The following is a 15427-nucleotide window of genomic DNA, read 5'->3' on the forward strand; positions in this document are numbered from 1 at the left end:
AGGCACTGGTGGGGAGCCTCCCTAAGGCCCAGACGAACCACCAGCCCACTCAACAGGAGCATCAGCGGCCACTGTTTGCATGGTGACTCTGCCCCATCCTGTAATGGGCTTGTCACACGCACTATCTGGTTGTACCCTCCCAGATCCCTGGGAGGCCAGCTACTAGCATTCCCATTTCACAGCTGTGCACACGAGGCAAGGTCACACTGCTACGAAGCGGCCCAGCCAGGATTTGACCCCAGTGTTCTTGGCTCTGAGCCCACAGCACATGGTCTCCCCACAGCCCCGCCTCTCTCCACTGGCCCTGGAGATCTTTAGTTGACTGGGAACTTGCTGCTGATGGCTTTAGAGTCCAAGGGGATGGCGGGGGGACGTGTCTGTCTTGCTTATCTTTGCCTCCCACTTTGGGGTAGTCAATAAATATCTGTAGAATGAATAAATGAATAATCCCATGCTTGTGTGTGTAGGGTGCTGCCAATAGGAGGCCGGAGGGGGCTATTCTGGCCTCCAGAATCGTTGTCTGAAGGCCGGCCTCCCCAGGAGCTTCTCGGTGCTAGGCCTCCTGAGGAACGTGAGGCGCAGGGCTGCGGGATCTTCCCTAGAGGCTGGGAAGGCAGGTCAGTGTGAGTGTCCGGGACAGGTTGACACGGAAACCTTCCCAGGCTTAGCAGTGTATTGTGTGTATGTGTGTGTGTGTGTGTGTGTGTACAGTTGTGTGTGTGTGTGTGTGTGGTGTGTGTGTTTGTGTATGGTGTGTGAGTGCAGGTGTACGTGTGTGTATGGGGTGTGCACAGCGTGTAAGTGCAGTGTATGCATGTGGTGTGTGTGTAGTTGTATGTGTGTGCTATGTGTGCATGGTGTGCAAGTGTAGTAGTTTTGTGTATGTGTGGTGAGTGTGCAGTTGTGTGTGGTATGTGCAATTATACGTATGTGGTATGTGTACAGGGCGTGCAAGTGCAATTGTGTGTGTGTGTGTGTGTGTGTGTGTGTGCATGCACACACGCAGGGTGACAGCATGTGATGTAGGGATTAACAGCTCTGTTAAAAATCAAAATTCCCCATTTGGAGTTATTTGCTTTGAACTCTTCTCCCAGAGATGGTGTTTGCAAAAAAAAAACAAAAGAAAACAACCAAAACAGGTGTCAAATTCAGCATACAGGCCCCTGCCATTTCACAGAATCACAGCCCACCCCACCTCCCCATCTTTTTTTTTTTAAAATTTTTTTTTTTTTCAACGTTTATTTATTTTTGGGACAGAGAGAGACAGAGCATGAACGGGGGAGGGGCAGAGAGAGAGGGAGACACAGAATCGGAAACAGGCTCCAGGCTCTGAGCCATCAGCCCAGAGCCTGACGCGGGGCTCGAACTCCCGGACCGCGAGATCGTGACCTGGCTGAAGTCGGACGCTTAACCGACTGCGCCACCCAGGCGCCCCACCACCTCCCCATCTTAATGCCCTTGCAAAGTCGCCTTCAGAGTCGTCCACGCTTTTGGCACGCCTGGCTTGGCCAGAGCCCAGTCGCAGAGTATGGCTTGACTTGGGGACTCTGAGGCTCATTGGAATATTCAGTTGAGCCCTGGCTTTGCAGCCAGGAGATCTGAGTTCAAGGGTTGGCTCTCTGCTTCCTGGAGCACTCCCTCCCCCTCTCTAAGTGCCCAGGTTCTAAGATTTATGGGCAATACAGTGAAGCAGCTCCTTCCTGCCTTTGAAGGTTACTGGGGCTCTCTGGGGTGAGGGGCATCTCAGCATGGGGTATGTTGATGACCCGGGGTTTCTCATTTGGTGAAGTTTGGCTTACCTATTTGGGCAAACCATCCTGCCAGGAAAACCCTTTTTGCTCTTTCCTCCAGAACCACTTCAGGGGCTCCAGGGAGATTTGTTTTTTGTCTCAATAGTTTATGTTTTCAGAAATATGCCATAAACTTCCAACAATTCAGCTCCACAAGTCTCCATCCTCAGCTTAATAATTCAAATGTTAACTGCACTGTCAACCTACTTTCAAAGAGGTCTCATAAAATACAAAATTAAGGTCCGCTTGGCAGTTTCAGCACACAGAGGACACACGGTTGGAAAAGGAGAATGTTTTCCCAAGAAAGCACAAGAAGGCCTCCAAAGTCTGAGGAAGGAGGTATTTCTCTCTTAACACTCAGCTGTGGTTCTGAGAAGCTGCAGGGTGATGGAAAGAAGCTAGTAGAAGTCCTGATGTTCAAAGAGTTAGAGACAACAAAGGAAGTCTGAGGGTGTGCCAGGATTTCTGAGGCAGGGAAGCAATTTCTCACTAAAGGATGATTCACATAGCTTCTCTCAGAGGGCAAGTTTAGTTTCTAATGGTTAGAAATAAGACAGGAAAGAAGAAAGCTTTGCCATCCTCACAGGGATGGGGCTATGGGGTTGAAGATGGCCCACTGGGAGGGCCCTTCTAGACCACTTTTCCTGGCCTCCCTGACACTAGCCGTGGCCCTCACACCACTCTCCACCTCTGCCTGGGGTGGTTTTTCTAAGTACCACGAGCAGCATCCTTTCAAGGGCTTATCTGATGCCACCTAGCTGTCCCCGCCCCCTGCCCTCCAGCCTCGACTCTCATCATTCTAGCCCCAGAGAAATGCACAGGCCACAGATCACGTGAATGAGCCATGCATCTTAGGGTCCCTGGGCCTTTGTAGGGCTGTGTCCCTGTCTGCAATGTCCTTGCCCCCTTGCCCACTTGGTAAACTCCCCCAGAATTCTCTGGGCCCCACTCTGCCACTTGGTGGTCAGGAGCAATGCTGGGCAGGTTATTTAATGTCTCTGCAGCCAGTGTTTTTAGCTGCAAGATGGGAATGGTCATATTTGCCTTTATTCCCCTGAAGGGATATGGAGGGTCAATGAAGATAGTGGCTGGCAAAATAAACGACAGAGGATAAGGCTCAGAAATAATAACAGAAGTAGTGAGAGTAATAACATATGTGGACTGAGCACTTGCTACATGTCAAGCACTGTGCCGGGAGCCTAACATATATTTTCTCATCTGATCTTCACGGGAGCCCTGAAGCTGCCTCAAGGCAAAGGTGCAGCTGCGTGAGTTGGGTGGGAAGGGGTGGTGAGCTGCACAGGCTCCAGCTTGGACGGGGTTCTAATCCTGACTCAGCCTCTTATCTGCTCTGGAACTCCAAGCATGATTTTTAACTTCTCCCAGCTTTAGGGTCTGAGGTATGAATTAGAGATGTGATGTCACTTACTTCATGGGGTCGTTATACAAGGCAGAATGGGGTATGCACTTAGCATCGAGCCTGGCTAAGTGAATGTTACCAATTAGGATTAATTATGTACTCACTTTATAGATTTGCAGATTGGAAAATAGAAGCTCAAAGAGGTCAAGTAACTTGTTCAGGGTCACATGGGTGGTAAGTGCTGGAGCTGAGGTTTGAACTTTGGTTTGTTGGACTTCAGAGCCAAACCTCATTACTTCTTGGACTGGGTGTCCAGACATCTGGATTCCAGCTTTAATAGTCCACAGGGTGACTTGGCACAAGTCCCTTTCTATTTCTGGGCCTCAGATAAAGTAAGGGGGCTGGACCAGTATGTCTCTAAGGTATGCGAATCCATGTAGATGACACCCACACAACCTACCCTTGCAAATACTCAAGTAGGTTTGTGTGTGTGTGTGTGTGTGTGTGTGTGTGTGTGTGTGTGTGTGTTTTAAGAATGAAAGGTGCTAACTAATTGGGAGTCTCCGGATCAATGAAGACCAGAGAGCAGAGGGCAGCTGCAGAAGAGATCAGCTCAGTATGCTGGAGGGACCCAGAGAGCACTGCTATTGACCATGGGGCAGACATGGGGCCAAACCCTGCCTCTTGCTGCCACAAGAACAGGAAAGTAGAACACAGAGATAGTCCTGTTCTGAGCATCTTATTAATTCACATTCACCCAGCCACTGCCCACATATTCATCCAACCCATACGTCTAGATTTCCCAGCCTGGTTTAGAGGGTGGTTGGACATCTACTCTGGACCGAGCAAACCCTTACTCTTCTCAGGATTCCTCTGGGCCTAGAAGGACAGTCCCTTAGACACCCTTTGCCCCACATGGCTGGCAGGCCCTGGTTCTGAATATGACTGCCTGGACCCCAGGCCTTCCTTCTTTGAGATCACCCTATACTAAAGATGCTGCAGGATTGGTTTCAGTGACCAAGAGCCTGGTCTGGACACTCTACTCAACAGCTGGCTTTGGAGTGTCTATAAGTTGGCTTTGCCATACTTGGCTATGTGACTTTGGGTTTCTACCTTTCCTCTGTAGTCCTAATGCTTCCGCTGTCTGTTTATTGGTTAGCCTCTGCATTGCTACAAACGGAATCCTCTTTCAATGGGTGATTTTATTCAATGGGCGATTTAACGACAACACTAACCATACTTAGTGCTGAATACGAGCCAGGCATTGTGCTAAGCACTTGTCACTTACTAACTCATTTCATCCTCACAATAATCCTATCATTTCCCCCAAGAAACTGAGGCAGAGAGAGGTTAAGTAACTTGTTGACATTCATATAGCTGGAGAGGGATTTGAACCCAGGCTGCCTGGCTCCAGAGTATGAGCCTTCACCACTACCCTGTCATACCAGGGGACTCTGCTATCCCTTCTATACCAGTGGCCATCAGCCCCCAGCAAGGAGAACCATGTGGCCAGGGGTCTTTCAGAAAAGACCCAGAAATAGAGGCACAGGGGTCCTAGGATGCTGGGGTTCAAGGCACATCAGGAGACACTGGTGCCTAAGTAAGAGGTAAGTGATTTAGCCTGATTACAAACCAAAGATTCCAGTTCTGGGGTCCCTGAACTCTCTTTAGTCTCAGCAGTTCACCTTCCCAGGTAGACTGACTGACCCCTGTCCTTTAAGCCACCTAGACACAACCAACATTGAAAATGAGAATTTAACTTTGCTGCCAGTGCTATGAAACACTGCCTAATTGAGATGTTTCATCAGCCTTCCTGGCAGATCCCAGAACTCCTTTTTATGGTGATTGCATAACACACATCTCCATCCAAGCCCACCTCGCAGGGCTCTGCCCACGCGGCCACCCCCTCGCCCGAAGCCTGGTCTGGGAATTGCTCTGCTCCCCTCTCTGCCACATCTCCAGGACAAGGTCATGAACAGCATCTCAGTGATTTTAGGGAGGCCTGGCAAACGGAATAGAACATTGCTGATCTCCCTTGATTCCCACATTGGGGTTGGGGGGGGGTGGGGTGGGAAGAAGACAAAACATGGTCATTTCTGGCATCACACACAGGGTTCTCTATCGCCCATCTGCCTGCATCCTCCCGACCTACTTTCTCCTTTCCTCTGTGCTGCCTCCTGCAGCCTGCAGCTCTAGGGTGATGTGGGTGGCTGCTTAGCCCTGGACCGGCCGGTGTCTAGAGGCAGAAGTTGCCTCCTTCCCCCTCTCCCACCAGCCCTCAGCCCCTCGCTGCTGCTGAGTCACACTCTCCTCCCTGTTTGGATAAAGCTTCTGGCGGCTCCCACAATCCAACCTGATGGTGATGCTTCGAGCTGGCTCAGGGGCAGAAGGGAGAGGTCAGGGCTAGGGCACATTTGGAGGGTAAGCAAAAAAGCCCAGCTGCTCACCCAGAGGCTCACACTGCAGAAATGACCTACACATCTGGAGGCTGACTGACCTCCGGATGGACAAGTCTGTGCTTCTCTTCATCTGAATGCTGGTTAATTACAAAAAAAAAAAAAAAAAAAAAAAAAAGCCATCTGTGCTTCTAAACCAAAAAGGGATTACAGCATGATGAGTCTATGCAGCTTAGCTGAGACAGGAATATGATAGTTTTTCTTATCAAAGCTTGTGATGCTGCTACCTAATAGAAGTTACTAACAACAACGTCATCGGTGGTGGATTGTGAAAATGGCCACAATTAGTTCCTCTCTAAATCCATGCCCTTTGCAATGTGACTTGGCAGTTCCTCCTGGCAAGAGATGGAGTCAGCCTCCCCATTCCCCGGGTCTGGGCAGGCCTCTTGGCTTGTGTTGGCCAACAGGATGTGGCAAAATGACCACGTCAACACACCTAGACCAGCCTGCCGGAGGAGGCGGGAGCGCACAGAGCCCAGATGAACCATCCCAGCTGAGGCCATCCTAGACCAGCCTGCGGTGCTGCCGAGATCAGCAGGGCTGTCCCCTGAGCCACCACAGATGCAGACGTGTGAGGGAGTCCTGCTGAGAGCAGAAGGACCACCCCGCTGAGCCCAGCCTGAATTGCCAGCTCACAATCGAGCGCTAAATACACAGTTTGATTTTGAGCCACTAAGTTTTGGAGTACAGCAGTCCCCCACTTATTCTTGGGGGACACGTTCCAAGACCTCCAGGGGATGCCCAAAGCTGCGGATAGTACCAAGCCCCATGTATACTATGTTTTTTTCCTCGATACACATATCCATGATAAAGTTTACTTCATAAATTAGACACAGTAAGAGAATAACACCTGATTCATAACTGATAATAAAATAGAACAGTTAGAACCATATACTGGAGGTATATGTGAATGGGATCTCTCTCTAGATATCTTATTGTACTGTACTCACCCTTCTTCTTGTGGTGATGTGAGACGGTGGAGTGCCTACATGCTGAGATGCAGTGAGGTGAATGATACAGATATGTGACATGACATTAGGCTGCTACTGACCTTCTGACGTATCGTTAGCAAAGGGTTATCTGCTACGGGACCGAGGCTGACTGGAGGTAACTGAAACTATAGATACGGGGAGCCTACCGTAGTGATGTAGCAAAAGCCTGCTAATAAAAAGTGTGGAAGTTTTCTGGTAAGGGGGACAATGATGGGATCTAAAAAACACAATTAACACACTATTTTTCTGTCATATAAACACTATTGCTAAATCAAACGGAAACAAGTTGCTTACTCCACGACCATCCCAAAAGACACCAGCAGGATTCAAAAATACGAGTCACGTCGCTCCATCTGCCCAGAACTTCCGCCTCGCCCCATGGACGTGGGTGCTTCCCCCAGAGGAGGCTGCACCACTCACCAGAATCTTGGTGGTGTAGGCGCTGTTGATGGCAATGGCATTGACGAGCAGCTCCATGGTCTTGGTGTTGATGGAGCTGGGGTCGGGGATCTCCTTGTAGTGGACGTCGCCCACATAGGCCTGCACGACTGTCATGCGATTGGTGGTCAGTGTGCCTGTCTTGTCTGAGCAGATGGCGGTGGCATTGCCCATGGTCTCGCAGGCATCCAGGTGGCGTACCAGGTTGTTGTCTTTCATCATTTTCTGGGGGAAAGGGGCGAGTGAGAGGGCGGCAGTAAGGAGAGGGAGCTGGGGGGCCAGAGAGCTGAGGGCATGGGGGAAACACGCAGTAAATGGGGCTCTGCCTCTGCTATCTGCCCCTTTGCCTCCCACAGACGCAAAGGGCATTCACTGAAACGTTGACATCTGAACTCCTCGTGTGTGTGCAGCCTTTTCCTTTACTTTGATTTGAACCATTTAGAAGATTTGATGAATTGACTTTGTTCATTTGAATTATGGAAATAATCTGTATTCCTTACAGAAAAAAAATAAGGGAGAAGGATGATAAATTAAGGTTGGGTCCTTTCCGGTTACCTCAAATATTTTTCTCTTATGCCCTGACAGAAAGAACCATTCCTTATCTGGTTATGGGTTTTTTTTTCAAATGTACCATCTTTTGCTGGCGCCTGGTTTTCATTTGGTTCCACCAAAAATAAATAAATTTAGGATAGATATGTGTGTTTATAGACATAGAACAATATCTGGAAAAATATCAAAATATTAATGTCATTATTTCTGGGTGGTAGAATTATAGGAGATTTTTATTACCTTCTTTTAAAAATCTATAGGTTCTTCTTTAAAAAATTTTTTTTAATGTTTATTCATTTTTGAGAGAGAGACAGAGAGACAGAGCAAGAGCAGGGGAGGGGCAGTGACAGAGGGAGACACAGAATCCTAAGAGGCTCCAGGCTCCCAGCCGTCAGCACAGAGCCCGACGCAGGGCTTGAACCCACGAACCGTGAGATCATGACCTGAGCCGAAGTAAGACACTTAACCGACTGAGCCACCCTAAAAATCTATAGATTCTAAAAAAAATTCTATAGATTCTATTTTCTGCATTCAATACAGATTATAACTTGTATAATAAAAATCACAAATTTCTTTTCAACATAGATATATGGAAAAGAAAAACCAGCCATAATGCCATCACCCAGAACTGACACAGCTTATGTATCAACATCTTTTCTTTTCAAATTTATAGCAAAAATGAAATCCTACCATGTGTATTATTATTAATTTTCTTGTATTCGTCTTCCTCTCTGTCTTTCCAGCTCCACTCCTATAGCTTCTTTCAGGTTCTCAAGCAAGTCATGCAAATAAAGTCACTCTCCAGGAACTGCCACTCAGTGCAGGCCCTCCCGACACAGGGACCCTATCTGCCAAGGAGGGACATGAAAAGTTGCTAGAGGCGGAATCAGGCACAGTTCCAGCCTGTTCCTAGGAATCTGATTTCCTTTCTTCTTGCCCATTATAGCTCTTTGTAAGAAGGGTAAAAAGAAGTTCCAGGAGAATAATTTTAACACTAGTTCACGTCACTGCAAAATGGGTATCGGTTAGAGATCTGTGCTATTGCCATTTTCTCTTATAACACATTTAATGTACGTTTACTGGATGATCAACTTACAGACTTACAGTCTGCAAAGTTCCTCCTCACTTTCTGGTCTGACTTTACTATAAGGATTGTTGTCAACCATTTCGGCAACTGAAAAAAGTCACGGCCGAGTGATTTGACCAGGATCACACACATAATGTGAGGGTTAAAGTTGGGACAGGAACCCAGCTCTGTTGAACCTCACAGCCTGGATCATTCCATCAGGCCCCTGACCACCTGCACTCTCGGAAGAGGGTTTGTCTGTCGGGCTTCAGAATACATAGGTGGCTACCGAGCACTAGAAATGTGGCTGGTCTGACGTGAAACATGTGGTACGTGTAAAACACATGTTGGATTTTGAAGACTTATCATGAAAAAAGAAATGTAAAATATGTGACTAGTGATTTTTATATTACATGTGGGATTGATAATAATTTGGACATGTTAGGTAAAGTAAATTATATTATTAAAATTAATGTCACTTGTTTCGTTTTACTTTTTCTTTTTAACGTGACTACAAGGAAATTTAAAATCACACATGTGGCTCATATTATATCTCTATTGGCCAGCGCTGATCTAAGTGTCATCTCTAGTGTTTTGATGGCGGCTCCCAGGGGGGTATGCCAGGCTCAGAGAGGGGACAGTTTGCCTCTCCTGGGTTGGGGTGCTGTACTAAGTTTATCAAGTGACTGTATCAAGTTTATCAAGGGACTGGTTGGGGTGCTGTACTAAGTTTATCAAGTGACCTAAGACAGCTGAAGGCACCAGGTGCCAGAGATACAAACTGTAGATGGTGCAGAGGTCTAAAGATGTCAGTACATAGTCCCCCCAAACTAACCCTGTGTGACTTTCAAAAACACCCTGAGCTCAGCTGGGTGGCCATGGGGGTCCCAACTCATGGCTGTGTGTGTGGGAGTCTCCATCTCTGGGCCCCAGGTCCCCAAGCAGCATCGTGTTGTGACCTGTTTGGGCTTTGGTTTGTGGGATGGAGTTTCTTCAAGAACCCTAAAACAAGGAGACGATAAGGGCCGTATCCTTTACACAGAACTGCCACTTTCTGGCACCTGCCTGGAGATCTCTTTTCTGTATGAAATTACATCGGTGAGCCCGGTCCAAATTCCAACTTGGAAACTGACGCTCGCTGTGCCCTCCACCAGCTCTGCCAACGCCTCGGAGAGAATGCCTTGTTTATAAACACACCCTGGCCTCTGTCCTCACAGGGATGTCCTGGCATCTGGGCCCTGGGAACCAGGAGCGCAAGGTGGGAAAACCATGGGGCCAAGGGAAGAGAATGAGCCCGCCATGTGAACCAGGCTCAAAGTGCCCGTGGAGATGCTCAGCTCAGTGTTCAGGCTCTGTGGATGGTCATTGCCTGGAAGCAGGGGGCAGGGCTCTCTGCCATCTGGGGGGCACTAGGAACACCCCCCAAGACCCAAGTTTTCATAGTCAGCTTTCTTGGGCCTACCCCTCTTCATTAAACTTTTTTTTTTTTTTAAAGTTTGTCATGCCCACGTGTGAAAGTGGGAGCAAGCAGGGGAGGGGCAGACAGAGAGAGAGAGAGAGAGAGAGAGAGAGAGAGAGAGGGAATCCCAAGCAGGCTCCACACTATCAATGCAGAGCCTGATGCAGGGCTCGATGTCCACAAACTGTGAGATCATGATCTGAGCCAAAATGAAGAGTCAGATGCTCACCTAACTGAGCCACACAGGTGCCCTCATTAAACTGCTTTTAAACCCTCTTCCATTTTCCGCCTGTCCCTTGAGAGGAGGGGGCTTCCTTACATCAGATATCTTTTGGTTTTAGGTTTATCTCTTCCCAAAGTTAGGGAGTACCCTCTGAGATTAGTCATAGAAGTACTACAGACTTCTACTTATATTTGGTGGGTTGGGGATGGGTTTGGGCCTACACGGTGACGTCTGCTCTTTGTGCTTTTTTTTTTGTTAAGTTGAGTTGACTGTCAACGTTTAAAAATCAAGAGAGTTCATATTAAGTCCACGTTTCTGGCTTCTCTGGAAAATTGTGAAGATTTGGCAACAAAGGGGCTTCTCTGCAAGGCGACACTTGGCTGGGATGAATGACGGCTGTCCCTGCAGCCAGGGTGTGGCCCTCTGGTTGTGGCCACAGGCCCTGGACCTCCCTGAGGGTGTGTGAGCTTTGGGTTCCTGCATCCATGTTCTCTCCCACCTTCCAACGTGCCCCCTCCCTCCTTCTCAGCGCTTCTCCCAGCCCCAGCACTTGCCCCACGGGCCACCCCCACAGAGCCCCTGGTGAGGGGGGGGCAGCCAACTGCATCCATCTGGTCCCCTCCTTCTCACCTTCACAGAGTAGGCCAGTGAGATGGTGACGGCCAGAGGGAGCCCCTCGGGCACGGCCACCACCAGCACCGTCACGCCGATGATGAAGAACTTGACAAAGTACTGCACGTAGACGGGCGTGCACTCGGGTAACCATGGCTTCTTGTTGACCACGAAGGTGTCCACGGTGAAGTAGAGCACCAGGATGATCACTGTGATGGCCGACATCACTAGTCCTGTAACACGGGTGGGGGAAGACCTGTTCAGGGGCTTTCCTGGGGGTGTGGGCCTGGGAAGTGAGATGTAGACCAAACCCTTGGCCAGAAGGGCTCTGGGGCCAGGCAGACCCTAGCTCACATCTCAGCTCTGCCACTTACTCGCTTTGTGGCCTAGGGCAAGTTCTTGATCCTCACAGAGCCTCAGTCTCCTCCTCTGTGCAACGGGGATGCACGTTTATCTCATGTGATTTTGTAAGTATCAAATGCGATTAGTGCTTGTAAAGTGCGTAGCATGGTGCCTGCCCGACACCTTGCAGGGGCTCAAGAAATGTGTGCCGAGAGACCATGTGAGTAAGTTAGAACTGCCTGCATAGTACTCTCACACAATAATGATGTGCAGTTGTTACCATGTATTTACTCATTCACCCAGACACCTAGTAGTTCCTACTTCAGGAACCAGGGACACAGCAATAGAGAGGGCAGAGTCCCTGCCCTTGGGAAGCTGAGACTCCAGAGGGGGAGGCAGACCGGAAACAAGCTCATGAACAAGATAATTCAGATAGGGATAATGCTGTGACAAAAAACTTCAGGATGACAAGACAGAAAGTGACATGGGCAGAAAATGAGAAAACGACCCAAATGTCCATCGACAGACAAATGGATAAAGAAAACGTGGGGCACACACACAACGGTATGTGACTCAGCCTTAAAAAAGAAGGGAACCTTGCCATTTGCGACAACATGGATGGACCTAGCGGACATCACGCTGAACGAGAGAAGGCAGACACAGAAGGACTTACATGAGGAATATAAATAGTCAAACTGATGGAAGCAGAGAGTAGAAGGGTGATTGCCAGGGGCTGTGGGGAGGGCGGAAGGGGAGCATTGTTTTTCAGTGGGTACAGAGATTCAGTTATGCAACATATATAAGTTCTAGAGCTCTGCTTTACGCTACAGTGCCTACGGTTACCAGTACAGTATTGTGCACTTCAAAATTGGGCAAGAGGATGGGTCTCCTGTTAAGCGTTCTTACCCCCAGAACAGAAAACAGGAAAACTCATGAAAGAACACGAGGACGTTTAGGAGGAGGTGGTGGCTAGGCTTCGTACCCTGCTTGTGGGGATGGCATCACGGGTGTATGCATGTGTCCAAACTCATCAAGATGTACATTAAATGTGAGCAATTTTTTGTATATACGTTGTGTCTCAATAAAGCTTAAAAACAAAACATGGGCTGGCATGGGAGTGACTACTTTAGCGACGGCGTCCAGGGAAGACTTCCAGGAGGAGGTGATACTTGAGAAGATGGGGAATGATGAGAAGGATCAGGCAGATGGTGTGACCTGCAGGAAGAGTGTTCCAGACAGAGGAAAGAGCAGGGGGCCCTTTTTTGGATGAGGAGACTGTGGCTCAGTGAGGGGAAGTGACTTGTTCAAGGCCACAGGCCAGAGAAGCGCTGCAGAATTAGTAGAGGCAGGTGCCTACCTGCCCGGATCCCCGGGATCCCCTTGCCACTTGGGTGTGTGCGGCCTCCACCTGCTGTTGGTGCCAGGCAGGTGCCCCTGAGGCTGTGCACACCTGCGGCCGCTGCCAGGGGAAGCTCGCGTTTCAGTGACCACGGTCTCTGTGTCAGGAAGTGCCTGGGAGGGCACCCCACCCTAATGTGATGGCCAATATCCAATGGCTGAGGTGGGGGTCCAACAGCCCAGTCCCCTTGGCATGACTTGGGACAGACCCTGCAGAGGTAGGTAGAGACTGGGATTTCTCCAGAAAGTATCTGGCTTTCCCCCTGGCCCTGTCAAGTCTCTTACCCTTTAGAGGTTTCACCTGAGCACACCCTCGCCCCTAAAAATCCTGCTCCCAGCCACGTCAGGCTGTGCTTCAGGGAATTCAGCCCAAGAGAGAAGCAGAGGTGGGGTGTGAACCTAGACTCTGAACTCCATTCTCGGCAAGGCTGAGGAGAAGGAGGGAGATGAGCAAGGACTTAGAAGGCCATGGGGTTATCCTCCTCCTCCTCCTCCTCCTCCTTCTCCTCCTCATCTCTCTGTTCCCTGCCCCCCAGGGCTGCTACCTGTTTCTGTGGCGTCTTCTCCAGGCCGAGAATGGAGGAAATCCCTGGGCCCATCGCTCGCCCGCCCCCACCTCCAGCTGTGGAACTTCAGGGCCGGCTCTACCCCCATCTGACAGTCGCAGGGGCGGGAAGCCAAGCTCCCAGCAGCCGGGAGCTATCACCAGGCCCGAATTTAAATATAGACAGTCAAGCCTGTAATTTGCCCCCCTCCTCCACGCCGTGGTGCCTATAATTAGAGCCGAGAGACAGCCAGGTGGGGAGGCCTTGGCGTTTGCTGTGTCCTCATGCGGGCGGAGAGGCCCGGGCCGTGTCAGCCGGGCGGGGCACGCCTTACAGCTGGGCTCAGCTTCCTGGGCCAGAGGGGCCACCACCAGCCGTCACCTGGAGCCACCGGCTCAGTTGGGAAGCTGAGCTTGCACTGAGGCTCAGACAAGAGGCTTCTCCCTGGGCTCCTGCCACTGCCCTCAACCTGTCCCATCTTTCCTCTGCCCTGCAGCCGGGGTGGCTAATATAGAGCCCTAATCCATCCCTGCCCTCCCGTACTCCAACCTATTACTTGAGCGTCTATTGTCTCAGGACTCGGGCTGGTTGCTGTGGTAGAAAAGGGTGGGTCTCAGGGCCATCTCATGCAAGCCACCACTTTGCAGATGAAGTACTTGAGAGCCAGCTTTGGGTCCCACTGTGCACCCCACGTTCCCCCTTGCCCCATCCACTGTGGCTGCACACTTACCTGCCTTGCCTATCTGCACAGCCAGCTTGGTGAGCTTTCCCTGCAGCACAGACTTCTCCTTCTTGTGCATGTTGGCCTTTTTTTTGTCGTCGGCATCGCCGCCCTCGGCACTCTTGAGGGGCTGCATCTCCATGGCGGCTGCCCCGTCCTGCTGTTTGGCTGCAGGGGGCAGAGCACGCACGCACACACACGCACACACACGCACACACACACACAGACATGCACGCACCGAGGTCAGCCTGCTGGGTGGGGATATTGGCACCCACCCTGCCTGCCCAGGGGAGTGTGGTGAGGCATTCATTCACTCCGCTGCCTGGACCCCTGTGTGGCTGGCACAGAAACCCTGCGATGTGGGGTCTGCCTCTTCCAGGTGGAGACTCTGGTCCCAGGGCCAGTGGTTGCCTTGGAGCTGGAATCCAAGTGGAACCAGGGAGTGACACAGTTCCACCTTGGATTCCCAGCAGGAGGAGGCTGGGGTCCCCTCTGGGCCTGAATAAGCCCACAGACCCTTCCCAAATGGCCCCTCACCTTTCCCCACATTCAGACAAGGCAGGTAGGCTTGGACTTCCCCGGCTGGTTCTTAAGTATGTTGCTGGGATATTAAATAGTCACCAGACAGAAGGGACATAGGGGGCTTAATAAAAGAGAGTATCCCTTTCCGTGGGTGACGAGCCTCCTCCTCCTTCAGTGGTGGACTGACTGGTGGGCCTGGGGCCCTATCCCTTAGCCCCTAAGGATCTCAAAGAACCAGCTACAAGTCTTCAGCTAAATGGGCAGCATAGCTCAAAGGCTGGGGAAGAGCTGGCTCACAGGTGTCCCCTGTCCTCACCGGTGACGTCTCCATTTGGCCTGGAAATACACGAATCACAGCTATGCCCCCCAAAGACGTCAGGCACCTGTAGGTGCGGACATGTCTGTGTCTGGCTTGGCTCTCAGAGCCGGTGGGGAGGGGCTGCGGGGACCACAGAAGCCGGTTAATACAAAAGGGTTACCTTTGCTCTGGCTGGCGTCCACATTGCCATCCTGCATTTTACCTACACGACAAAGAATTTTAACAGACAACAGAGAACAGACAACACACGTTGATCATCACGAAGACGCAACAGGGCCACGGACATTCATGTCATAGAAGGAGGAAGCGCCGAGCCGACTCCGTCCCTCCATATAGGGATGCTGGGGACGCCCCGAGACAAGAGCAAACCTGGCCACCACATTGACTGCAGGGTCTGTCTTGATTCTCGGGGGCTTGGAGAGAGAGCTTCGGTGGGAATTATTTTGGCCCTGAGCATCTTACAGATTAAATGACAGCCTTTGAGGGTAAAAGGGACCACAGTAGGCTGGCAGGAATCAGAGGGGTTCTCAGGTCCCCAGTGATTAATTTGGCTGGTGCCTTTTGTGAACTGAGAGGAGGCAAAGGAAATGAGAGAGAGACAGGGAGAGAGAGCGAGAGAGCAAGAGCGCGCGCGC

General features: G+C 50.4%; 1 protein-coding gene across 7 annotated transcripts in view; it reads right to left on the reverse strand.

Moving 5' to 3' along the window:
- The window catches only part of ATP2B2 (ATPase plasma membrane Ca2+ transporting 2), a 387223-nt gene that overhangs the window by 39061 nt on the left and 332735 nt on the right, over window positions 1-15427 (reverse strand). For 5 of the 7 annotated variants that reach the window (XM_030307401.1, XM_030307398.1, XM_030307400.1 and 2 more), the window contains 4 exons: window positions 14953-14994; window positions 13961-14119; window positions 10964-11178; window positions 7019-7261 (listed from right to left, as the gene is read on the reverse strand). In XM_030307401.1, coding sequence (XP_030163261.1) covers window positions 7019-7261; window positions 10964-11178; window positions 13961-14119; window positions 14953-14994 — 659 coding nt within the window. The remainder of the gene's footprint in view (window positions 1-7018; window positions 7262-10963; window positions 11179-13960; window positions 14120-14952; window positions 14995-15427) is intronic. The other 2 variants (XM_030307403.1, XM_030307405.1) reach the window with 1 other exon arrangement.

The sequence above is a fragment of the Lynx canadensis genome, chromosome A2 (assembly GCF_007474595.2).
Source record: "Lynx canadensis isolate LIC74 chromosome A2, mLynCan4.pri.v2, whole genome shotgun sequence".
Taxonomy (NCBI): Eukaryota; Metazoa; Chordata; class Mammalia; order Carnivora; family Felidae; genus Lynx; species Lynx canadensis.